The 24,762-nt window shown below is 54.4% G+C and overlaps 1 protein-coding gene across 2 annotated transcripts in view; it reads left to right on the forward strand.

Annotated features, from left to right (window-relative positions):
* MEF2A (myocyte enhancer factor 2A) overlaps positions 1–20,851 on the forward strand; it is a 58,599-nt gene extending 37,748 nt beyond the window's left edge. The window contains exons 5-13 of one of the 2 annotated variants that reach the window (XM_081114827.1): positions 1,165–1,296; positions 1,360–1,497; positions 3,785–4,004; positions 5,042–5,101; positions 9,081–9,268; positions 10,626–10,649; positions 13,222–13,348; positions 16,286–16,412; positions 17,193–20,848. In XM_081114827.1, the coding sequence (XP_080970953.1) occupies positions 1,165–1,296; positions 1,360–1,497; positions 3,785–4,004; positions 5,042–5,101; positions 9,081–9,268; positions 10,626–10,649; positions 13,222–13,348; positions 16,286–16,412; positions 17,193–17,535 (1,359 nt within the window). In that variant the 3' untranslated portion in view covers positions 17,536–20,848. Of the gene's footprint in view, positions 1–1,164; positions 1,297–1,359; positions 1,498–3,784; positions 4,005–5,041; positions 5,102–9,080; positions 9,269–10,625; positions 10,650–13,221; positions 13,349–16,285; positions 16,413–17,192 lie in introns of both variants that reach the window. The other variant, XM_081114826.1, reaches the window with a different exon arrangement.
* Positions 20,852–24,762: the final 3,911 nt, after the last annotated feature.

Here is a 24,762-nt window from a genome sequence, read left to right on the forward strand (position 1 = left end):
AGTCATGTTTTAAAGGAGGCCACAATCTATTACTATGGATTAATTAAAAAGATTCCTCAATCGAATTTAAATAATTATTAACAAACTTATCTAGTGCTGGTCTATGGATCAAACCATTTCCTACTTAAATGAACTCTGGGAGGTAGGCTTACCTGGAAAATGTCACCTTCCTAAAACTTCCCTTTGGTTGGCTGGGACATCAACAAATCTCAAAGCTACTTAAGGTGTTGGACCCAGGAATTCTACTGTGAAATAAGACCCATGAGGACTTTTAAAAACAGACCTTCTAGAAGTGAGTTAGTATTCCATAGACCGTCAAGCCCTTGGTTTTAAATACTGGACAAATCATTTCATGATGATTTTTCATTTAAAAACTTTAAAAGTAGAAACCCAGCTGTGCACAGTATTTTCACTATATTAGGAAGAAGAAGAAGAAAAGTCATTTTGGTGCAGGGATACTTGCTGACATTCGAGAAAATTCTCCAGGAAGTCACTTGAGTGGATTAAGTTAACCCATGAAGCGCTATGGAAAGAGCCGGGGAGATAATGCTGGGTCACTTATTTTTACAAATTTTAAAAAGACGTAAGGGCGCTAATACGTTCATTCTATATAGGAAGGAGTCGTTACTGTCATATATTAAGTATTTGAGTTTGTATACTTCAAAGTTATGTAGGAAAATGATCGTATTTCAGAGCAGGTGAAGGAGGAAATTTTTGGGATATTGTGCTGATTTGATTCTCTCTGGGGATTAGGATAAACTCTCAGAGCACAGTCAGTAGATGAAGTTGCTGAAATGCCCATTTTTTTAAGGTACCATCCTGACTTCTCGGGGTGTCATGATGATACATTTCTGTTCCGGTTCCCACGCCCATTAGCCCTCGGATATGGGGGTGAGGCGTCATCAGGGTGGGCTGAGGCTGGAGAGCAGTGAGCCATGGGTCAGAATTCTCTTGGGAGTTCGGAAAGGAAGGGTCCACCCAAATACCCCTTTGCTGTTGGGGTGCAGCGGGAACATGGATTTTGCTTCTGCCTCACCGAGGAGTCAAGTCCATGTGACCACGTGAGACCATGCCCGTGGCTCCTGTGCGCTCGTAGTCGATGTTACAGAAAACCTCGCGGCACGTCAGTATCCTGTGTGTGTGAACTTTCCAATTGTATTTCAGACGTTAAGAAAGAAAGGCCTTAATGGTTGTGAGAGCCCCGATGCTGACGATTACTTTGAGCACAGTCCACTCTCGGAGGACAGACTCAGCAAACTAAATGAAGAGGGTGATTTTATTTTCAAACGAGGCCCTGTAAGTACTTCCCTCGCCTCACCTTGTGATGTGTTGATCCTTTCTGTTAACTTCATCGTCTAGGCTCTGAACAAGAAGGAGCACCGAGGGTGCGACAGCCCAGACCCCGATACTCCCTATGTGCTAACGCCACACACAGAAGAGAAGTATAAAAAAATTAATGAGGAATTTGATAATATGATGCGGAATCATAAAATCGCAGTGAGTACTAACGTCTGGCTTGTGCTTTTAACTTGTGCATGAAGAGACTGACCACACGTCTTGTTTATTTTCAGTGACGGCAGTGATGAGTAGGAGGAGGGAAAAAGCATATTTTACTTTATAGAACTTTAGGTCAAAATCGCTGAAATCTTAGACGTGTTCAGTGCCTTAAACATAGGCGTGAGGAGAAACGTTCTGGTCAGGCTCGCTTCCCACTGCGCCCTGTGCCTGTGGGGAGGGCACCTGCCACATCCTGGATTCGTTTCCTTCTCTGTAAAGGAGTGAGTTGCCTCACGTCATGTTTAAGGTCTCGTCGCTCTAAATTTCAGCGATTTTAACTGTAGGGTGCCTATGACTGCCCTCTCCCTCCTAGGACTTAAAAAATATTTCATGCACTTTAAATAGATCTTGAGACTATGGGGTATAAAATGGTTAGATTTATTAAAAAATTTGCTGTTTCAGAATTATTAAAATATATTTTTATTGATTTCAGAGAGGAAGAGAGAGGGAGAGAGAAACATCAATGATAAGAGAGAATCATGGATCGGCTGCCTCCTACATGCCCCCTACTGGGGATCGAGCCCGCAAGCCAGGCATGTGCCCTGGCTGGGAATTGAACTGTGACCTCCTGGTTCACAGGTTGACACTCAACCACTGAGCCCCGCTGGTGGGGCTCAAAATTATTTTTCCTCGTGTTGTGTAGTTGCTGTCATAGTAGCAGCTCACTGCTTGGCTCTTTGTAAATGTCTTCACACCACTTGGCAACAACATCTCCTGTGCTTTGCTGAGCCTGTGGGCACCGAGGAAGGGAGCCCTGGATCTAGTTCAGTTTAAGCAGCAGCTTCTTAACCCGGTTGCAGAGTGAATAGGCGTTCAGAGCTGTCCACGCTCACACCTCCAGCCATAAGGAAACGGTCTTTCTTTGAGCTCATGCTCCTTGGACAGCCCTTCAAAGAGCTCTCATTGGAAGTCCCGTTGGCAAGAGCTCCTCATGGCAGCTGTTGTGAATCTGAGTTTCAAGCGCTGTGAGTGTCGTGTAGGCCTCACGGGACACATTGGTTGTGATGCTGGTACTTATTTCACCGTCAGAGTTAATGCTCTTAAAACTACGCTCTGAGGTATGCGTCATGGGTTGTGTCTTCAGAGCAGTCCCATACTGTACACGCCACTCATGGAAGATAGACTTAAGGACGTATTTTTGTGCTAATACCGTCATTGTCTTTAAAAACAAAACAATAGCAAACAAAAAAATAAAATTCCTTCTGACCCCATAGGGATGTTGGTGACCCTGCAGTTAATGTTAAGCTGCAAAAAATATTGTGTAAATAAAAGTGTTTACCTTTGAAAAATTTTTAAATCTTATGTCCACTGTTTCGTGTCTGTTAATGAATTATAATTTTCTACCTGAAATAAACTATTGAATAGGATATATAAACTGTATTCTTCCAACGTTGAATTAGTGTTTCCTGACTTTGCGAATCACTTTAAAAAAGTCTGAAGAGGAAAGGTTTTTCTCCCATTTTAAATTATAAAAAGGATTGTTATTTATCATCTGTGGAAACTGGTCTGTGCCGGAATGAAAGGAAAACGGAAAGCACTTTAAAGGGGCGTGGACTGTTTGGAGGGAAGGAAGAGAGCAGTGATAATAGTTACAATTTAATCAGACAATTCAGAGAGAGCCTGTCAGTTGTTAATTTTATTGTTTAGATTATTTTTTCCCTTTCATTACACTCGGATTGCTTTGTGCTACATATGTAACTTAATTGTTGTTTTTAGTTTTGTCCATCAAGAATGTCAGTCAATTAAATCATTCCAGGGTTATTTATAATGTCTGAAATTCTATGTATTAAGTTTATAATATTTCTACACACTTTGCCCTTTTTATTATAATGGGAATCTCCCAATAGAAATGTAATGTGACTAAACTGGTTTCATTGAAGTGATGATTTATGCTTAACTTGGTAACACGATATATTTTGTAATGTCTAAATTTGACCACAGTACTTTAACATTAGGTGGACTTTTTCATCTCTGAATGTTTGAAATATATAACATATACATTATGTCGGAATATATGTATTAATACATAAACAATGGAAAAGGTTCATGTGAAACATACTCCTGTTTAAATATAATTCTAAAGGAAAGAGCTTACACCTGCGAGTGGAAGATTTAGAAGGATCTGTCCCCATCCTCTGCTTTTAATAACGAGTTAGTTGGTGAAGTTCATAAGTGAATGCGTTTGATGGAAATGAACCTGACAGCTTCTCTTGTTCGTCCTTTACAGCCGGGGCTGCCGCCTCAGAACTTCTCCATGTCCGTCACGGTCCCCGTGAGCAGCCCGGGCGCGCTGTCCTACACCAGCCCCGGGAGCGGCCTGGTGTCCCCGGCGTTGGCCGCCGGCTCCGCGTTGGCGGACTCGGGCATGCTCTCCCCGCCGCAGGCCGCGCTGCACAGGACCGTGTCCCCCGGCGCCCCGCCGCGGCCGCCCAGCACTGGCAGTGCGGGTAGGTGGTGACGGCTGTGCTGGCAGCTCTTTGTCAAAAAGGGTAAAAAAACACAAAACCAAATTGCTACCCTAAGCAGTTCTTAATGCTGCTGCTCTTACCTTTATTGTTTTAATAAACAATAACTGGCTTTCTTTTCAAGTATTTTTAAAAATATATTGTTATTGACCTCAGAGAGGAAGGGAGAGGGAGGGAGCGAGAGAAACATCCATGAGAATCATGGATCGGCTGCCTCCTGTACACCTGCTACTGGGGATCGAGCCAGGTATCTGCCCTGACAGGAATCAAACCTTGACCTCCTGGTTCATAGGTCGATGCTTAACCCCTGAGCCACGCTGGCCGGGCTCAAGTAGTTTTTGACAATCTGCTGTGGCTCTCGCACCGCGTCGGGTCCAGGGGAGCGGTATATACCACCTGCCACCTGTCAGCCCTCCTCATGGGACAGCCATGCTTGCACGGGCAGGACATCGTGAGCAGAGATTTAAAGTGGCGTGGGCCGTTCATGTTGAAAATGGCGGAACGGACTTAACTGACTGGAGTTGGTGCTTTTGCGTCTCTCCCTGCCCTAATGTGTTCATTACTCAGCAGGATTCGCGGTGCACTGACGGCCTCCCTCAGTGGGTGCGCGCCTCCCCGTGCCTGGTCGGTAGCGCTCCCTGAGCACTGCTCACCCAGCGAGCACTGTCTGCACGGACACCCGCCAGGCAGGCACACGCAGGGCCGGCAGCGAGCTCGTGCAGGGCAGGCAGAGCAGGCCGACAGCTGCGAGTGTGCGGCAAGTTCATCCTCGCATTGTTACTGATTAATGTATTTATATTGTGCTTGTATTATGGTTGTTGTTATCCTTACTTATGAGTTATCGTTTAGGGAGTGATGGCCTGTAACTTAACCTATGTACGTTGCCTGTCAATGCCAAGTTCAGACTGGCCGGGTGTTCCTTAGGCGTGGGGTGAGGCCACCTCCGTGCACTTCCTTCAGATGCTGATAAGGAGGCGGTTCCTACTCACCCCTGTCCTCTCCTCCTCTCTCCCTCCCAGGTGGGATGCTGAGCTCGTCGGACCTCTCGGTGCCCAATGGAGCCGGGAGCAGCCCCGTCGGTGAGTGGATCCTGCGCTCACGCTTTGTAGGCAGCTGCCGGCCGTGGTGGAGGGAATGGTCCCCCCCACGGGCCTCTGCCGATGAGGGAAGGGGTGCGTGGCATTCCCTTGTAGCCTGGTTTGTCCCCGAGGGTACGTCTGCCTCCGCCTCACGTTTCCTGGTAACTCCCCGCTTTATTCCTCACACCGTGGCCTGGAGTTCAGTTCTCAGTTACCTGTGGCGAGCCTCCTCCCAGCAAGGAATTATTCTTTTCTAAAGTCTAAATCGCCACAGCACAACTTTTACATCAACACCGTCAAGGAGATGCTTTCTGTAGCATCTCTTCTCCCAAAATTAGACTAACAGGCCACCGACCATCTGACAGCGGGAGATGTGGGCAGGGAGCTGCCGGGAGGCACTGGCGGCTGCTTCAGGGGCACAGAGAAGCGAGCAGCGGGTCCACGGGCACTGGTCACGGCAGGACACTCACATGGTGGCGTGGTCGCAGCCCGCTGGCTTCTCACTTTGGGATCCTCCCAAGAGGACTTAAACCCTTAAGCCCTTGTCACAGTGTGTCCGCCCGCCCGCCCAGGAGGCTGGTGAGAGAGACTGTGCTCTTACCGTGACAGTACGCACGCGTGCCCGAGGTCCCAGGACAGCTGTATGCCTCTGCGTTGCCGTCCTTCTGAGGCAGCGGTTCTCAACCTTCTGGCCCTTTAAATACAGTTCCTCCTGTTGTGACCCAACCATAACATTATTGTTGTTGCTACTTCATCACTGTCATGTTGCTACTGTGATGAATCGTCATGTAAATATCTGATCTGCAGGATGGGCTTAGGCGACCCCTGTGAAAGGGGCGTTCGATCGCCAAAGGGGTCGCGACCCACAGGTTGAGAACCGCTGGGCTAAGGCATCCTGGTCTCCGATCTGTGGTTACCGTCCTAGTGACCTGAGAGGAAACACAGGCGCTGCTCTCTGCCTTAGCACGGCTGTGGGTCCGGGAGACTTCTAGGGACAGTTCCCATGCCTCCCACTCATCCACACAAACGGAACCAGCTTCTCCTCGAGTAAACGATGAGATGTGGAATAACTTGATTGACGTTGAAGAGAAATAAACAGGCTCATTAGTAAGACAAGCTACAAACATTGCGACCTGACATCGGAATAAATGCCCAATTATATTTGCCACCGTGTTAAGTGCTAGTTAAACGGAATTAAACAGGTAAGACCGGTTGTAGGATCTGTTAAAATAGATAATTAATGTGCAAAAATTTATAAAGGCCTTACCAGTTATCCGTCGGGGCTCTCACACCTGGATGTGTCTTTCCAGATATTTACAGCCTTTTCATCTCTGTGTAGCTGTGTGCACGTCAGTGCTTCATCTGCGCTTCCCCCCCGCCCCGCCCCACCCCGCTCATCTTGCTCTCCTTTACCTCCAGCTGCCTGAGGCCGGAGCAGCCATTCCCGCTGCATTCAATGTTCCCTTCACTGGGTGGGTCTTGTTTTCTCTGTTGGCGTTTTTGTAAACATATTTTTATTGATTTCAGAGAGGAATGGGGCACCTAGGAGCATCTCCCGTCCCCTGTGCCCTCCCGTCCCCTGCGCCCTCCCGTCCCCTGCGCTCTCCCGTCCCTTTCTCTCTCCTACCTGGACCCCCGGGTACCAGCCGCCCTGTCCAGCCGAATGGCCTCAGAGCGCCCACGGGGGAAGAGGAACTAGCGCTTCTTGATAATGTTCTGAATTACCTCTCTGTATCACCTTCTAATGTTTGAGAGGACTTGACCCTTCAGGTTGGAGTGCACAGCAAGGAAATAAGCATCTTCCAAGTGCGATCAGAGACTGAGAAAAGACATCGTGCCCTTACTTCATGAAGGAAAGGCTGCTGAGCTCTGTTCATGTTAACCCGGCGTTCTGCTGGTTCCCAGCAAGCCGTCCTGTCTGTGACCGAAAGGATTTGATAAGTGTTTCCTACCCAGATGCCGTGCTTGGCGGTTGTCTCTGCCTGACTCACAGCCGAGCTCTGCCCGCTGGGGTGGCTGAGGGAGACTCTTCCTAACCGCCCTGCTTCTGAAGCCACAGAGGCAGGAAACGGCTCGCTGGGCGTGGAGAGGCGCGGCGGCCTGGGTCCAGTACGTCCCCCTCAGGGTGACGGGGACAGCCTCTGAGGGTCCCCGAAACCCACAGCTGGCGAAGCTGCACAGACACTGCGGCTGGGGCCACGAGGCCAAGTTCTGGAGAAGCCAGAGGCCCGAGTGGGGGTGCGAGTGGGGGGCGGGGGGAACCCTGACGTCCTGAGTGACAGCTGAAGGAGATGCGCCCGTCCCAGCGCCAGCTCACCGCCCGCTGTGCTTGTCCCTTAGAAACAGGCTGGCTCGGAGCCCACGGAGCGGATTCCGTCCTGCTGGCAAGACATCGCTTTTCAGTGTGTCTCATACATGAGTGACATGGCTTTCCCAAGCTCTGTGTTATAAGCGGATCTGTTGAAGCGCCCGTTTTCTTCGATTTGCCTTCAAGAACTTACTCCATCTCTTTCTAGTTATATATATTTTTAATTTTTGAACTGATCTATCCATTTGTCAGTTGACCCTATTCCTTACATACTGTTCCTGAAATGTTTCATGAACAGCCAGACGCTATGTACGTTTTAAGCGGCTATAAATAATATTTCTATTTGACACAAGAAGCGCTGATGAAATTAAAGCGGCCCCATCACCAGCACCACAGCTCTTGGTGACAAACACCCATGCGGCTGGACCTGTGTCTCTCCTCCCTCACTGCCGCGCTCGGGGGCCTGTCGCTGCCTTTCTCAGGGTGCTCTCGGGCGAGAGGAGGGTTCGGGCCGTGTCAGCAGGTGGCAGACACTGAGGTGCTGGTCCTCGCAGGTCTCCCATGGGTGCGTGTGCGTGTGCGTGTGCGCGTGCGCGTGTGCACCTACCTGTGGTGGATTGTAAAGTTGTCTGTCTTGCTCTGCTGGAGGGAAGGAGCAGAGCAGACACAGCTGCCGTTTCCGGTGATGGCCGTGGACTCACTTATCTGTCCCTTCCGTCCCCACCTTTTCCCGACGCCTGCCTTCTGTCACTGTCGGTGCAGCCTGCTCAGAGCCATTCCCACAGCCCCAGGCCTGCGCGGGCCTAGCTGTCTCCTCCTAAGCTCCGTGCGCGCCCCTACTGTGTGCTTCCGCCCTTATCTAAGTACAAAGCTGCGTGAAGACCATGTAGATTTCCTCTTTGCTGTGCCCTCCCCCTGCGTGTTCCACACACAATCGGGGTGTCAATGTTTACTTCCACATCGTGCAGGTAGGTCTGTGTGGGAGCTGAGGTGCTGCTACAGTTGTGCCAACGCCAGGTCCAGCAGAGAATTCGGGGCGCTCAGCCCTCCAGGAACGTCGAGGTCACTGTTCCGAATGTTTTCTGTTTTGGTCAGCTTTGTGTGTGGTGCAAGCTGGCGTCTAGTTTAATGTTTTTGCAGGTGTCTGTCCAGTTTTCCCAATACCACCCACCAAATAGGCTGCCTTTACCCCACTGCGTGTGCTTGCCTCCTTTGTTACGGACTCATTGCCCACCTAGGCCGCACCTATGGGGGGGGGTCTCTACTGTTCCATGCGCCCCATGTCAGCTCTTATGCCAGTGCCATGCTGCTTGGATTCCTACAGCCTGGTATCCTAGTTTGAGACCAGGTAGCGTGATACCTCTGCTGTGTTTTCTTTCTCAGGATTGCAGTGGCTATTCGTGGTCTTCTGTGGTTCCATGTACATTTTTGGGATTTTTTTTCTAGTTTGTGAAATATAGTCGTACATTGAGCTTCAGCATTACATCTTTGTCACACTTTGGTCAAGTTCCTCTGCTTATTTTAAAAATGTTCAAAGGTGCACGGTGAGCTACTAATGAGCTTTCTTACAGAACTCATCTGAAATCAGAACTGGGGGAAGCTTGCTTCATGTTCACACCCAAGGATGTGGATGACTGCGTTTATGTTAATGAGTGATATTTCTTTTTCCAGGGAATGGCTTTGTAAACTCAGGAGCTTCTCCAAATGTAATTGGAGCTACGGGTGCGAACAGCTTAGGCAGAGTTATGCCTACAAAGTCTCCCCCCCCTCCAGGTGGCGGCAATCTTGGCATGAACAGTCGGAAACCAGACCTTCGCGTCGTCATCCCTCCGTCCAGCAAGGGCATGATGCCTCCCCTGGTACGTCACTCTTTCCTTCAGTTTTGTTCTTTAGGGCACGCATTCTACACACACTCGGTCTATATTTCCTTTTTTAAAAAATATATTTTTAATTGATTTCAGAGAGGAAGGGGGGGGGAGAGAGAAACATCAATGAGAGAATCGTGGATCGGCTGCCTCCTGCACGCCCCCTACTGGGGATTGAGCCCGCAACCCGGGCATGTGCCCTGACCGGGACTAGAACCCTGAACTCCTGGTTCCTGGGTGGATGCTCAACCCCTGAGCCACGCCAGCCGGGCTTGGTCTATATTTTCTTTAGGAATGTTCGTATTTCCCTAGAGTCTAGACTTGTTCCTAATGATTATTTCTATGTGAAGTTAACATTTGAAGGAACGAGTCAATTTTAAGTGCACAGAGATCAGAGTATGGAGAACCAGGAACTAAACCTGCGTAATGGCGATTTAAATCAAAGCTCAGTCGGGAGAGGTGATTTTTCTCCGTGGAGGGCCTCCTTTTAGTCACCTACTGTGCCTGCTTTCTGTGAGGAAACACTATTATTTGTTAGAAAGTTCTACACGCCAAGGAAAGCTGTGGTGGAACAGGGAAGAATGCATAAAAAAGTGAATGAGTTATTCTGCAAGTAAGTTTTTTGTTCTCAAAAAAACCCTTCCCATTTGAGTCTATAAAGAATACGGTCTCCCTGGCCCAGCCACTGGCGGGGTCTGCAGTCCCAGCCTCGCTCACTTCTGAACCTGGGTCTGGAAGCAGAGAGGGTGTCTGTCCCTGCCCCCCCCCCCCCCCCCCCCCCGTCTCTGTAGGAAAGACGTTGTACACGCAGGCTTTCCAGCGATGCTCCGTGTGGCGGCTGCCTGCCAGCACCCAGGTGTCCTCGGGGCTGGGGGGCTGCTGACGGCGCCCTCTGAGGCTTCGGAATGAGAGAGCCTGCCTCGGGGTCCCTAGCTCATTCACCCAGGGGCTGCCCGGGCTGGTGGAGGGAGGAAGCAGCGGGGTTGGTGCGGGAGAGCCAGGGCCCAGACGCCAAGCCCTAAAGCAAAGGGGAGGCCTTTCCATCCAGATGCCACTGAGCCCCGCCGGCCGGAGCCCCTCAAACCCAGCAGCCTGTGCCCAGGTGCAGCCAGAAGGGTAGATGGAGTTGGGGAGACACGCCTTTGAACCTGGCCCTGGGGAATTGACAGGCACCTTCCCAGGCGCCGACGTCCACAAGTACAGACAATAAGTCACTTCCGGGTGCTGCCTACGCCGTGATCCCTGTAGGGTTTCCGGCACCCGCTGGCGTCCCGTAACGTTTCCTAAAGAAAGACTGTCTCTCCGAGTGCCAGCGCTTCTAACTCTCTTCTCCCTCTCTGTGCGAGCGCAGTCGGAGGAAGAGGAGTTGGAGCTGGTGAGTGGGGTGTCTGTTACAGACGTGAGAAGAGGTGGAAAGTACTAACTCTGATGTGTTTACAGCCAGTGTTCCCTCTGCCGCACAGGTTTCTTTCTTGTTATCAAACATGATGGAAACACTGTGAATAACTGAACCAATCTGCGGTCACAGGGCGTCTAGTTTATTGATAATTGTAAATCTCGGTCCATTTTGTTCGTTGGAGGGAACACTGGACTAAAGCCATAGCTGTCCATGGTGAGGAGGCAGCTGTTGCAGCTTTTAAGGAAAGATGCAAAACACCGTGTATAGCTCCCCAAGGGTTCACATATTTTTAGAAGATGACCTCACCTTCAGAGTCCTAGTTCCTCAGATTGTAACACATGGCCGTGCGTTGTTTATCTTTCTTTCAAGATGGTGACATCATCTGTGGTGAGGTCACCTTTTGCAGATCTGGATTCGCTCCATTGTGCACGGAGCAGCCTGCGCCACCGAGGGCTTCCCTGTGCGCCAACGGGGATGCCTATAGCGACTCTGTACAAATTTACTATTTTTTATCAGAAGGTTTTTCATTCTCAAAAAACGTAGCTATTAATACCCTTTTTTCCAAAACATGATTTATATTTGCTTTTCTTCTAGAAAATAAGTTGATGTTTCTAAAAATAGCTTTCAGTTTATGTTTCTTCTTTGAGAACTAAAACCCACACCTCATAGACGTGCTCAGACGAATTCAGAGTCAGCTGCTAATTAGAGGACTTTCAGGGGAATGAAGTCTTGAAAATGTCTCGTTTTTAGCATGGACAGGGGTCAGATTGCATGAAAGCATGGGAATGGCATCTGTTGGTTTTATTCACACACGTGTGGGGGGGGGTTGTGTGTGCATGCTGGCGTGTTTTGCACAACTTATTTTAAAAAAAGAGCTCATTCTTTATTTAACTTGGTGATTGCTCTCGTAGATTTGGATGTGGTTTGTATTGGTTAACTTCCATACACCAGCCAGCTGTCGTTGTATCGGATTATATCATGTGCAGATGTGGACTATCTACTGGGAAAATCCTTAGTGACACAGTAATGATTACCAAATGGAAGTTTACAATTCGAGATAAAATAATTTATATTAGATTAGATTTCACTATTTACCCTTAAGTTGATGTCATGAATGTGTCCTTGTGAATTACCCAGCAATACGTCGCCCTCTAGTGGTTCCGGAAGTCACAGCGCCAAGCGCCATCTGTTAGAATGTAGGGTTTGAACTGAGAATAGACTCCTGATGGCTCTGACCCAAAGTGAGGAAGGAGGTGTCCTGGAGCCAGGCTGAGACCCCAGTTCTAGACCAGCTGTACCTCCCGCCGGCTCCGGGGATGGCTCCGGACCCCGAGTCCTGCAGAACCTTGAGGGAGGGGTGGCTGGGACCACAGGTTCCGCTGCTTTTCGCAGGACTGTGTTCGGGGGAGGGAATGACTCCCAGAGCTGGCGAGGTGGTGGGTCGAGACCAAACCCGGGCCGCGTACCCACACCCTGAATGTGTTTCCCACATTCTCTGCCTTAAGATGGTACAGGAAACACAAACGAGAAAGAGCTGAGATGTGGCTCCGGAGCCGGGGATCCCTGTTCGCTCCGTAGGCCTTCCCCCAGGCTCACCTGCGCGCAGACGACACTTGGAAAGTGGAGAGGAGCCCAGTCAGTCGGTTCCTCGTCCTCTTGGCACTGACTGTGCCTTCATGGCTTGTCAGGTACAGGCCGGCACTGCGTGCTCTCTGCCCCCGCCACACGCAGCGTGGGCTGCGCGGTCCCTCTGCCCCTGGCTTGGAAAGGGTCCCTGTAGCCACGGTGGCGAGAAGCGGCTGCCGCTCCCACACACCGGACAGGGACTGCCTCGCCCTGCCCTGCCGCACGGCTGGTCCTGCTGATCCGCTCCGTGCGGGCAGGGCGCCTGGGGGTGGGGTGCCAGCAGGCAGCTGCTCTGCGCATTCACAGCCCTGCCCGGCCCCTTCTCCACGCCCTCTGCCGGCCCCGCAGGCGGGGAGACTGGAGCGATGCTTGTGCATCTGCTGTTAAACGTGGCCCACGGGTGGGCGATGGGGGTAATGAGGGAGGGCACACGTGTAGGAGGGCGGGGCACATGGGAAACCTGTCCACTCCCTAAAACAGTCTTAATATAAAAAAATACGTGCACTCCAGCTGCAGGACCCCAGGGAGGAGCCCGGCAGGGAAGTGGTTGGTCCTGAGCCCCGGACTAGTCCCCTGGACACGAGTGCCCGGCTGGCCGTGGCGTTTAACCCACAGGCGTTGGTTTGGGCGGCCCGGCAGCATCACTGATGCTCACACAGGGGCCGTCGCGGCGCTCAGGGCGTGGCTGACAGCCGGCGGCTCCACGAGAAGGCGAGGGAGTGAATCATTGCTGCAAAAATATGCCCCTTAGCGTGAAACGGTGAGATCTGCCCCTTAGCATTCACCTTTAAGGTTCTCACACCGTCACCGCTGCAGGAAATGGCACATCCTACAGTGAGACCTGCCACTTCTCGGGGGAATGTGCGTTGTAAAGGCCCAGCCTGCGCAGGTCCCTCGTAACGACACCTCCCTCTCTCCCCAGAGCGCCCAGCGGATCAGCAGCTCGCAGGCCTCGCAGCCCCTCGCCACCCCCGTGGTGTCCGTGACGACGCCCAGCCTGCCCCCGCAGGGGCTCGTGTACTCGGCCATGCCCACCGCCTACAACACAGGTAAGCGGCTCACGTGTGCTTCTGTGACTTCACACACACTTTCACGGACACACATGCCTGCCAGCCTTTGAGACTCCCATTTGCATTGAAACTCGCCGCCCTCTAGGATGTTACAGACAGGACAGGCCAGCGAGTGACTTCCCCGGCACAGCAGCTTGACCTTGACCCACAGGCACAGCAGCTGTCGGAGGAGGGCCCGTCCCGCAGCCTTTCCTGCTGGCGACCAGCACAGCGTCCCGGCCCGGCCCTGAATGAGCCGTTTCCCCTCGCTCCCCGTTAACCTCCTTCGGGGGAGCCTGTCCCTGCGGAACGGGAGTCAGGAGGCCGCACGGCCCCTCGTGCCTTCAGGACCCGCCGCGGGCTCCGTGTGCGGCTGAGGGCAGAGCCAGCCAGGCCTCCGCCCCGGCTTCCTCCCTCCCTCCCCTCAGGCGTCAGGCCTTGTCTCCCAGTGCCCCTTGGGGGGTGAGCGGCACATCCTGACACTAAGAGGTCAGCGGTGACCAGTTCCTGAGCGTGTCCTGCGGGTTTGTCAGGGAAGAGGGCGTGGTTAGCGGGGACTTGGGGTCCAGGGGGAGAGAGACAGAACGACACTGGAATGACCCCTGACAGGCGTGTTCAGGCTCCATCTCAGCTCTGGCCTGAAGGAGTGCGTGACCCAGGCCGGGAGGGCGCTGGGTGTTAGAGGCGAGACTGCGGTCCGGGGCCGACAGGCCCCACGGGAGAGGCGGGCGTCGCCTGGAGCGCACTGGGCCGCGGGCTTTCCGCAGGGAGGGGCCTAGTTGTGGCTGCAGTTGCGCCGGGGCAGGAGGAGCAAGGCCCCGTGGGGGAGAGGTGTCGGGGTGACACCCCAGGTTGTGGGCCGAGCGGCGAGGCGAAGGCTGCTGCGATGAGCGGAGGAGCAGGTGAGGAGGAGGAGAGGAGGCGTGTGCAGACATCCCAGCGCACAGGTCGAGGTGGTTGGAAGGCTTGGCAGTCAGAGGTGGAAAGACAGTTGTGGGCTTTGAGGGTCACTGTGGAAGGCGTCAGCGTGATGGGCCCCCCCGCTTCTTAGGGAACACAGGACAGTCCGAGAGAGAATCCTGTTTCGACTCGGCTGCTTTTGGCTTAATTTTATTTTTCAGTTACAGTTGACGTTCAGCATTGTTTTGTATTGGGTTCGGTGGACAGCATTGTGGTTACACAGTCAGACACTTTACAAACTGATCCCCTGCTATTTCCAATCCCCTCCCTGAGCGTCATGATTCCGTTACAGACCACATTCCCTGTGCTGGCCGGCACGGGCCGTGGCTGCTCTGTAACCGCCCCTTCGCTTTTCTCCGCCCCTTCGCCGTTCCCACCCAGTCCCACACTCCCCTCCCGGCAGCCATAGCCTGTCTCTGCGTCTGCCACATACAAGTGGCATCACATGTCATTTCTCTGTCTGACGTCACTTAGCACCGGCCCCTCCCGGCCGTCACTGAGGCAGATGCCTCCTGCGGGGCGAGGGGCGCTCCCTGTGGATGTGCCGCAGCCCGTCCGTCCACTCCCCGCCGACGGGCCCCTGGGCTACTGTGCGTGCTGCAGGGAACAGAGGCGTGTTTTTCTCTTGAATTTGTGTTATTCAGATACAAGCCTGGGTGTGGACTTGCTGGGTCATAGGCGAGTCACTGTTAATGTTTTGAGGAAAGTCCAGTTTCCCACAGCGGCTGCGCCACCTGCCTTCCCACCGGCCGTCACGAGGGCTCCCTCTTCCCCGCGCCCTCCCGGCGCTTGGTGGACGGAGCGATGGCAGCCGTTCCGACGGGTGAGGCGGCGCCTTGTGCGGTTCGGATCTGCCTCTCGGACGGCCAGTGATGCCGGTGGCGTCTGCATGTCCTCTTTGGAGAAGGGGCTCCTTCAGGTCCTCGGCCCGTTTTTGGTCGGAACGTCTGCTTCCCGCTTGGGGATCTGTCAGGGGAGCATCGCTGAGAGAAACGCGGGTGTTACCCGTGCTCTTCTGGAGTCCTGCGTCCGAGCCTGGCCTTTCAGTCTTCATCCATGTGAGTTTGTTCACGCTTGTCGGGCAGCGGGGGGCCTTGCCGGGACCGTCTTTCCCAGCGTAGCTCCTGCCTCCTGTCCAGTGTCGCTGGTGCACAGCGTGGCTGCCTCCTGGCGCTCTGCCGTCCCTCTGGGGGGCGTCTGTCCCTCAGCCCGCGGGAGGCTGACGTCAGCAGACGGCTCCTCCCGCTTCCTCCTCCTTTCCCACGGTCCCTGGGTCCCTCAGGCCTCCCGAGGCTCCGCACACACTTCTGGATTCTTTGGTCTCGTTCTGTGAAAACACCGTCAGCTGCTTTTTAAAAAATGGTGACCTGGTGGGAAGAGCAACTTCTTTCAGCGCCTCTGGAGCCGTGAGAGTTAAAAGTAGAAGCGCTTTCGGCACCTCTCGTTTAGAACTGGATGGAAAGCCGAGTGCTAACGAGGAACGAATGACTGAGGGCCTCGGCCGCAGTGGTGACTGACGCAGGTGTAGGGGCGACCTGCACTGTTGCCGGGGCCGTTTCCTCATGAACTTGGACACAGGTTGCCGGCCATCGAGGGGCTCGGCCGTCCCTGTAGCAAACGGAGTGAGCTGTGCGGTGACGCGGGGACCGTCCAGGGCACGGAGCTGTCGTCCCTGGGACGTGCTGACAGGGACCGAGTCTGCAGGAGCTGGAGGGAGGGTGTGTGTGGCGGGGGAGATAGTGTTTGAAATCAGTTGCCTAGCAACAGCCTTGGGCGATGGCCTTTGTATTATTTGTAATTTCACAAAAAGTTGAGATACTTGTAAACTGTGAACGTTTGGCACAACATTGAAACTGAGTTGACTGACCTGACCCCGGACCCCGGAAGAGAGCGAGGTCCGTGAGCCCCCAAGGGTCACTCACGCTGGGACCTGCCTGGGAGAGCATCCCGCCCACGGCCGCCCGCCCTCTCTTGCAGATTACTCGCTGACCAGCGCGGACCTGTCGGCCCTGCAGGGCTTCAACTCGCCGGGCATGCTGTCGCTGGGCCCGGTGTCCGCCTGGCAGCAGCACCACCTGGGCCAGGCCGCCCTCAGCTCCCTGGTGTGAGTACCGCCGGCCCCGGGCTCGGCTCCCTTCTCTAGCGCATCTGGCTCTGTGGCCGTCCCCCGACCCTCCCACCGCGACGAGGACCGGCCCTCGTGTCCTGGCTGGGCTGGGGGTGCTGTCCCTCTGCCCCCTGGGCTCCTGCCCCTGCAGTGTCCAGGTGGCCAAGCGTGTGCAGGAAACCTTGTTTGCAGGCTCTATAGGAGCTTGGAGGTTGAGCGCACAGGGGGTTCCTTGAGGTTCAGGCAGCCAGGCTGCGATGGACGCACGGAGGCACACGCTCAGGATCTAGGGGGACAGGGTGCAGATGGCACCACACGCACCCCCACCCCCGTGTCTGACGCCCCTGTTTGAAGAGAGGCAGCTTGGCCACCCTGGCCACCCCCTCCCTCCGCCACAGACAGGCCTGGAGAAGGAGCCGTGCCCTGGGCTCACTCAGCTCCCAGGGGGGGCGAGAGGGTGGGTGTCGGGCAGACCCCAGCCCGCGGCACGCCTGCCCCCCAGGAAGCGCTCACCAAGGGCGGGCAGCTTGAGCTGCTGTGAGCACAGCCCGTCCCCGAGCAGGGCCGGAGGGAGGGCGAGCAGAGTGCGGTCCGGGCTCCCTCCAGCCGTCGGGGCCTGCGCGGCGTGCACCCTGACCACTGGGTGCTCCGGCCGCGGGGCGCCGGGTCCGGGCAGAACTAGCCCCTGCGCCAATGGGGCCTGTCGGGCTTTCCCGCAGGGGGCGGGCTTCTCGGCGGTGACGGCGCTTCACGCTGGGCGGACCCCTCTCCCCGCAGGTCCGGCGCGCAGCTCTCTCAGGGTTCGAGCCTCTCCATCACCAACCAGAACGTCAGCATCAAGTCGGAGCCCGTCTCCCCCCCTCGGGACCGCGTGACCCCGTCGGGCTTCCAGCAGCAGCCGCCGCCCGCGCAGCCCGCCCAGCCCCCCCAGCCCCGGCAGGAAGTGGGGCGCTCCCCCGTGGACAGCCTGAGCAGCTCCAGCAGCTCCTACGACGGCAGCGACCGGGAGGACCCGCGGGGGGACTTCCACTCCCCGGTGGTGCTGGGCCGGCCCCCCAACACCGAGGACCGAGAAAGCCCGTCGGTGAAGCGCATGCGGATGGACGCGTGGGTGACCTAGGCCCGCGGCCGGCGAGTGTGACCGCAGCCACCGCCCGCGCCGCGGGGGTCGGGACCGGAGGTAACGCTATTTATATGTACATACCGACAGGCCCGTCCGCCGCCTGTGTGTGTGTGTGTGTGAGTGTGTGTGTGTGAGTGTGTGGCTGACAGAGCCCGCCCTTCCCTGCCGCCGCCGCCGCCGCCTCCGCCTGCAGACGTGGTCCGTGCGCCGCGGGCGGGCGGGCGGGCGGGCTCCGTGTTTCCTGAGACTGTTTCGCAGAGAAACGCTTCGTAGACAGAGCAGCGCAGGCACCAGAAAGCAATACTGTACATAGCGCCACCCTGCTCCCCGCATGGGCTCTGCGGGGGGTGCATGGGGGGCTGTCCAGACAAACAACCCCACGCCTCACCGTGTTGCACGCGCAAGTGTATCGGGTCAGAGAAGTGATCTTAGCCAATAAGAGAGACTAGACACGCATGAGACCTGCCGAAAACCCTAATAGAGAGATAGAGCATTAACGGAGTAAAGTAATATATTAAGTTATAATTGGACTATGTCAGAAGTTTCTTTACAGTCGTATCTTAAAAATTAAACGGATTTTAGCTCATGTATATTTTATATGAAAGAAAACACCCTTATGAATTGATGACTATATATAAAATTATATTCACTACTTTTGAAAACATCCTGCTATGAATTATTTATATAAGCCAAAGCTGTATGTTTTAATTTTTTTTTTTTTGAGAATAGCTTTATCTTGTTTTAACTTTTTAGTTTTATTCTAAGAGGGAAAATACCTTGCAAGCAGAACCTTGGGGGGAAAAAAGCCATGAACACTTATTATTCTATATATAAATTAAAAGTTGAGCCAAACTTTCTGTACATAGCATCTTAAATATATTATCACCTTCGATGTAAGTACCTATGTATTGTATGGTCACCAGATTAAAAAGTATATTTTTGTGGATTTGCCGCCAATTTGGGGGACAAGGCGAGATCCGTAAGTAGAGTACTCACTGTTGAGTACTCCCTATTTTGTTAAATATACTGTACTTTGGGTTCTAATTATTGGCCCAATCTCTGCGGGCCTGTGCGCGGGTCCTCCCCGGTGGTGAGTGTGTGCTGTTGCATTGTAATCCGTGTGCTGTATGGGTTGAGCAGCATTCTATATTTTATATGTGTACATAAATAGCAAAGTGGCAAAAGTGGTGTTACAGTTCATCCTGCATAAATGGAAAATTTGTAACGGATTTTACAAGGCATTCTTTAAAAATATAGAAAATGCTGACCTGATTGACAGAGAAAGTGGCCAAATCGAGGTGCACCAAGGTTTCCCACGTGGGAACGGTGAGGGCGGCGCGGTGGGGGCAGGTCCTCTCCCCGGACCCCCCCAGTGGCTGGTTACGGAGTCGCCCGTCCTAGCTCCACCCGGAAACGCCCCTTCTGGGGAGATTCGGGTGCAGATCGGGGCTCGGCCCGTCACCCCGAGGTCAGTGCACCCTCAGCTGGGGTTTGGCCACAGCCTTCCTCTCCCAGGAGTGGGGGTCCCAGGTCCCGGGCTGGTGCCATGAACGAAATTCCAAGTCCTGTAATGTATGTCCATCTACCAACTGTTTTAATATGACTTTTCCCGAGAAACTCCAATAGGGTTCAAAACCGCTGCTATTTTCTATCTGACACTTACTGGGAGCAGCTGCCTATGTCCCTGCATGTCCAGCCCCCTCAAGTGCACCCAGGCCAAAAAGGGAGAGTGAGGTGCTCTCTCCTCCGTCTACACACAGGGCTCATTCGGAAAGGACTCGCTTTTCTTGAAAACGTCCTCATCTTTCTGACCGACTCACTCACAGGCACATCCATAACGCCACCCCTAACTGAGACAAGACAGCCCCCCACTGTCACCCACCGAGCGGGGCCGTGGGAGGCGACCGCCCCGCTCTGCATGTCCACGGCCGCCTGCCGCACACGGGGCGGGAGCCCCCGCACATTGACTGTCTTTCTTGTGTGCCTTACGAGACGGCTTCCCGACTGTCCGCTGGTCTTTCTTCCTATGCAGGTTTCTGACCCGCAACCCGCTCCCCTAGAGCACGGCCCCGCCAGGCTCGGAGTCTGTCCGGCAGCGGTTCTCAACCTTCCTAATCCGCGACCCTTTCATACAGTTCCTCACGTTGTGGTGACCCCCAACCATAAAATTATTTTCGTGGCTACTTCATCACTGTCATTTTGCTGCTGTTATGAATCGTCATGTAAATGTCTGATATGCAGGATGTATTTTCATTGTTACAGATTGAACATAAAGCATAGTGATGAATCACAAAAATATGTAATTATCTATGTGTTTTCCGATGGTCTTAGGCGACCCCTGTGAAAGGGTCGTTCGACCCCCAAAGGGTCGCGACCCACAGGTTGAGAACCGCTGCTGTCCGGCAACCACAGCCACAATCACATGACCAGGGGGCGAGGGGCTGCGCTTCCAGGAACCGAATCTAGACTGTTACCCCTTGTCCCACACGCAGTGACGGGAGCACGACACTCTCACCACGACGCCACGGACGAACACGCCTCCTGGTGGGCGCCACCCCGACTGGGCAGGACACTAGCGGGGTCGCTCAGCACCTCCATTTCTTACCCTTTTAGACGCGTGGGTTTTGTATGACACCATCACCAGAAAACGCACCCATCCCAAGGAAGTATTTTATTACTAAAAACAAAAACAAAAAAAGCTTCGCGTGAATTGCACTGGCCGGGACAGCTTCCAGCCCTGTCCTTCCCTCAGGACCCTCACCCAGGGCGGGCGGGGCCCCCACCCACGTCACATGGCCCCACCCCACGCCATCTCCTAAGCCCTAAGGACGTCCGCTGCGTCAGAGGCTAAATCAGGGTTTGTTCTAAGGAACAGCGCTCACCGTCTCCCTTCCCCAGGGCCCCCCTCAGGCACCCACACGTTTCCGCACGAACCATCCCGCGCACAAGACACACAGGGAGCAGGGAGCGGGGCTCCGGGCCCGGGAGCCAGGGAGCCGGCCGCTGTGAGAATGTGAAAAGGGGTTTACAAATGCAACACTTCCCTTTCTCTGTAGAGACTCCCTTCACTCTGCTGTGCGAGAAGACACTGCTTTGCTATATTTAAAACGGCTTTTTTACAAGAGATTTATGTCTTTGGTAAATGTTTGTAGTCACCAGGTCACACGACGCTGTACGCGGTTTGATCATGTGAACCGTTTGGCGGCACAAGCTGGACTTTGTTGCCATCCCTGCGATGAAAAATAAGTTAACCTGTTTCCCTGACGTGTTTTTCTTCCTTATTCAATAAACATGACAGTGACTTTTTATCAAATGGTCGAGCTGCTGAGGCTGCTAACTTTGTGTCCTGCACTCGCTGCTGTCCAGGCGCCTGGCTTCTCCTGCGGCCTCCGGACCCTACCCTGTGGTCCCCGAGCCCCGGGCCGCCCCCTGCGGGCGGGTCCTGCGGGGTCACAGGGGGTGGGGGGGCTGCGGTGCGGACGGGGGGGGGTGGGGGGGCTGGCAGCAGATCCCACTTATCTTAGTTGTTTTACCCCAAATGCACACACAACACTGAGCCAGACGCAGAAGATCTACTAAATAAACAGTTCGCTTCCAAGGCTGTCGGTGGGAGGAAGTGCCCCCTTCCCCCGTTCACCCCGAGCCTGGCTGGCAGGTGTCTGCTGTCCCTCAATCGAAGGGCTCCATCCTCCTGCTGCTGCTACCTGCCGGCTGCCTGCGGCGAGTGGGCTTGGAAGCTGGCTGTCCTGTGGCTAGAAGTACTCGAACCCCACCTGCAGCTACTCGGTGCCCCCCCCCCCCCCCGTTTCTAAGCCGATCCCGCCTGCCTGGCAGCAGCCAGAAGGACTTCCGTGGGCGCCCTCTGCCCACCGGGGGCTCCGGCCGCCCATCCAGGGGCTCACGGGTCAGAGTGCCACTGGGTGTGGACAAGGAGGGAAGCAGTGTTCCCCGCCTCCCATGGGTAGGGGTGCCCGCCTTGGGTGCGGGGGCACAGGGCAGGGGCGCCAGGGGGGGGGCCAGGCCACCAGGCAGCGCGGATGAGCACCGGGTGGGGAGCTGGGCACAGGCTGCCCCCCAGGCCCTGCCCACCCTCAGGCCCTGGTGTCAGTCACCTCCTCACAGCGCCTGGCGCTCAGCCTCTGCCTCGCGGGGCGGCCGGGGAAGGAAACGGCTGCACCAACGGCTTCCCTGTGTAACCCCTGCCGCCCCTTCGCCTCTTTTAAACTCATTTTTTAAAAAAGTTGGAAAAACAATACAGTTTCCATATCTGTGTCACCTAACTTCCCTGGCGCTAACGTTCACGTTACCATAGCAACACCATCAACAACACCTGACTGAGCCCCCCTTCCCCGCGGGGCCCAGGCAGACGGGCCGTCACTGTGAACAGTGTCCCTGCGCGTGGCTGTGGCCGTGGCCGTGGCCGTGGCTGTGCCCGGGATGCGCCCTGGACCAGACCGGGTCTGCTGGTCCCGCGGGCGTCGATGCCTCAGGCCGCGTGCGCTGGCCTTGACCACCAGGCCACCCGCTCCACTGGGTTTCTCCCCTGAGTCCCTGCCCTCCCTGTGCTGACGAGTATCTCGGGGACACACAGACACACAGGCTCCCTCACACTCCCCCTCGCAGTATAGCGTCTTGTTCGCAACGATGACGGTGCCATTTCCCTGCACTTCCCGACATTCATTCATTGAACCGTTCCCCCCCCCCACTTCCCACTCCCCACTCATCTAATTGCTGCTGTTCTGGACGCAGGGAACCCATCTTATTCTCTGGGTTATAACGGCACCGTCATGGCTGTTCCTCACGCCGTCCCCGCTGTGGCCCCGAGAGCGCCTCCCGCGGGAACCCAGGCTCCAGCCATCTCCTCCCTCTGGCAGCAGCGCCCACTCCCGTGGCCCTGCCTCCTGCGGATCAACAGCTTCTCCAAAGATCAAAGGGGAGCCAAGAACCAGCTTGAAACAAGTGACCATGGAAATGGGTACATATCCTACGGAGGCTGCAAAAGCAGTTCTCGCAGGGGAAGGCGCAGTGATCAATGCACGTGGAGAAAAGCAGCAAAGAGCTCAAACAGCCCGAGCCTACGCCGCAAGAACTAAAACCTAAATAAGCCACGCTCAGCAGAAGAAAGGACATAACAGCACACACTGGGGAAGAAATGCCGCAGAGGCCGGAGCAACAGGGAAGATCAATGACACTGAGCTGGGTTTTTAATTTTTATATATTTTTATTGATTTCAGAGAGGAAGGGAGAGGGAGAGAGAGGGGAAGGGAGAGGAAGGGAGAGAGAAAGAAAGGGAGAGGGAGAGAGAAACATCAATGATGAGAGAGTCATTGATTGGCTGCCTCCCCACTGGGGATTGAGCCCACAACCCGGGCACGTGCCCTTGATCAGAACCGAACTCGGGACCCTTCAGTCCACAGGCCGCGGCTCTACCCACTGAGCCAAACCAGCCAGGGCTAAGCTGGTTTTGTACCAAAGAGATGACCGAGATCGATAAATCTTAAACTGAAAAGATCAGAACTGATGCCGGACGTGCGTGGGCTCTAAGGCACCGCTGGAGTGAACACCCACACGGACGGCCCAGGTCAGGTGGGTCAATCCCGGGACTCGGGAGCCCTGAGCAGACCAGTGCCGCGGCAGGAGCTGGACCCGCCCACCAGGCCCTCCGACCCGGAGGAAAGCCCGGGCCAGGGCGTTCCCCAGGCGACTTGTATCCGATGCTCAGAAGCGGGAACGGGAGAGGGGACACTCCCAGACGCACTGCACAAGGCCGGCAGCTCCCTGACCCAGAGCCCGAAAAGAACGAGATAAGCTCAGCACAGACCAGCGTCCCCGATGAACAGAGATGCAGAAATTCCCCACGAAACACAGCAAACCGCGCTCAGCCGCTCAGCGGACCACTCACCACCAACACGCGGATCGGTTCCGGGGATGCAGAACTGTTCAACCCAACAGCCCCCATCGGTCACTGGGCTACATGCGCCTCCTTAACAAAACCCTGCGATCGTCTCCACAGGGGCAGGAAAAGCCTTTGACAAAATTCACATCCGCTCACGATACCAGCGCCTCGGCCTCAGGGAGAGAGGAAGGTGCCTCCCACAGCGAAGGCCACAGCCCCAGCGAGCGTCCTGCTTCACGTCCTGCTTCGCGGCGGAGGCTGGGAACTTCCTCGGGGGCCGGTGCCCGCGGAGGGGCCACGCTCACCTCTGCCTTTTGCCAGTGCGGCCGCCCCGGCCAAGGGCGCAGCCAGAGAGAGAAATAAGCGGCATCAGAAGTGGAAAAGAAGCAAAATGGTCTCTATTTGGAGATGGCGATTGTTAATCCGCACCTGCGGGTGTTTTTTCCATTGCTTTTCAGAGAGGGTGGGGGGTGGGGGTGGGGGGAGAGCAGAGGGGAGAGTGGAGGGGAGAGATGGAGAGAGAGAGAAATGTCAGTGGAGAGAGACACATCGAGTGGTTGCCTCTGCAAACCGAGCGAATCCACAGCCCAGGTAGGCCTTGACCAGGAGTCAAACCTGTGGCCGTCCAGTGCGAGGGCCAGCGCTCTGACCATTGAGCCACATGGGCCAGGACCAGAAAACAAATCTTACATATATGTGTACGTATACATATTCCTAAAGACTCCCCCAAAACTGTTAGATCTAATCAATAAAATCAAGGTACAAAATTAACATGCAAAAATGATCAGTGCATACACTATGAGTTATCTAAAGAAAGAAAATAATCCCATTTTAAAATAGCATCGAAAACAATAAAATACTGAGGGATACACTTCACCAGGGACAGGTGAAAATCTTCATGCTGAAATGATGTGATCCTGGCGACAGAAGCGGAGATACAAATACACGGAAAGCTATTCCTGTGTTCACGGACCGGGAGGGTTAATACGGTTAAAATTCCCCTGTTACTCGAAGTCATCTACAGACTCATGCTAGTCCTACTGAGCTTCCAATGGCATTTTTTGTTTGTATCCAGATGCAGAAAAACAACCCTGCCCTCGCCTAAGCCCACCCTGCAGATCAGATATTTACATGACGATTCATCACAGCAGCAACATGACAGTGATGAAGTAGCCACGAAAATAATTTTATGGTTGGGGGTCACCACATGAGGAACTGTATTTAAAGGGCCAGAAGGTTGAGAACCACTGCCCTACACGGTCAAGGAAGCCACCAACAAAATGAAGACAACCCATGGGTGTGCCAGCCTCGTATCTAATAAGGGTTTA

The sequence above is a fragment of the Myotis nattereri genome (assembly GCF_964212035.1).
Source record: "Myotis nattereri genome assembly, chromosome: 21".
Taxonomy (NCBI): domain Eukaryota; kingdom Metazoa; phylum Chordata; class Mammalia; order Chiroptera; family Vespertilionidae; genus Myotis; species Myotis nattereri.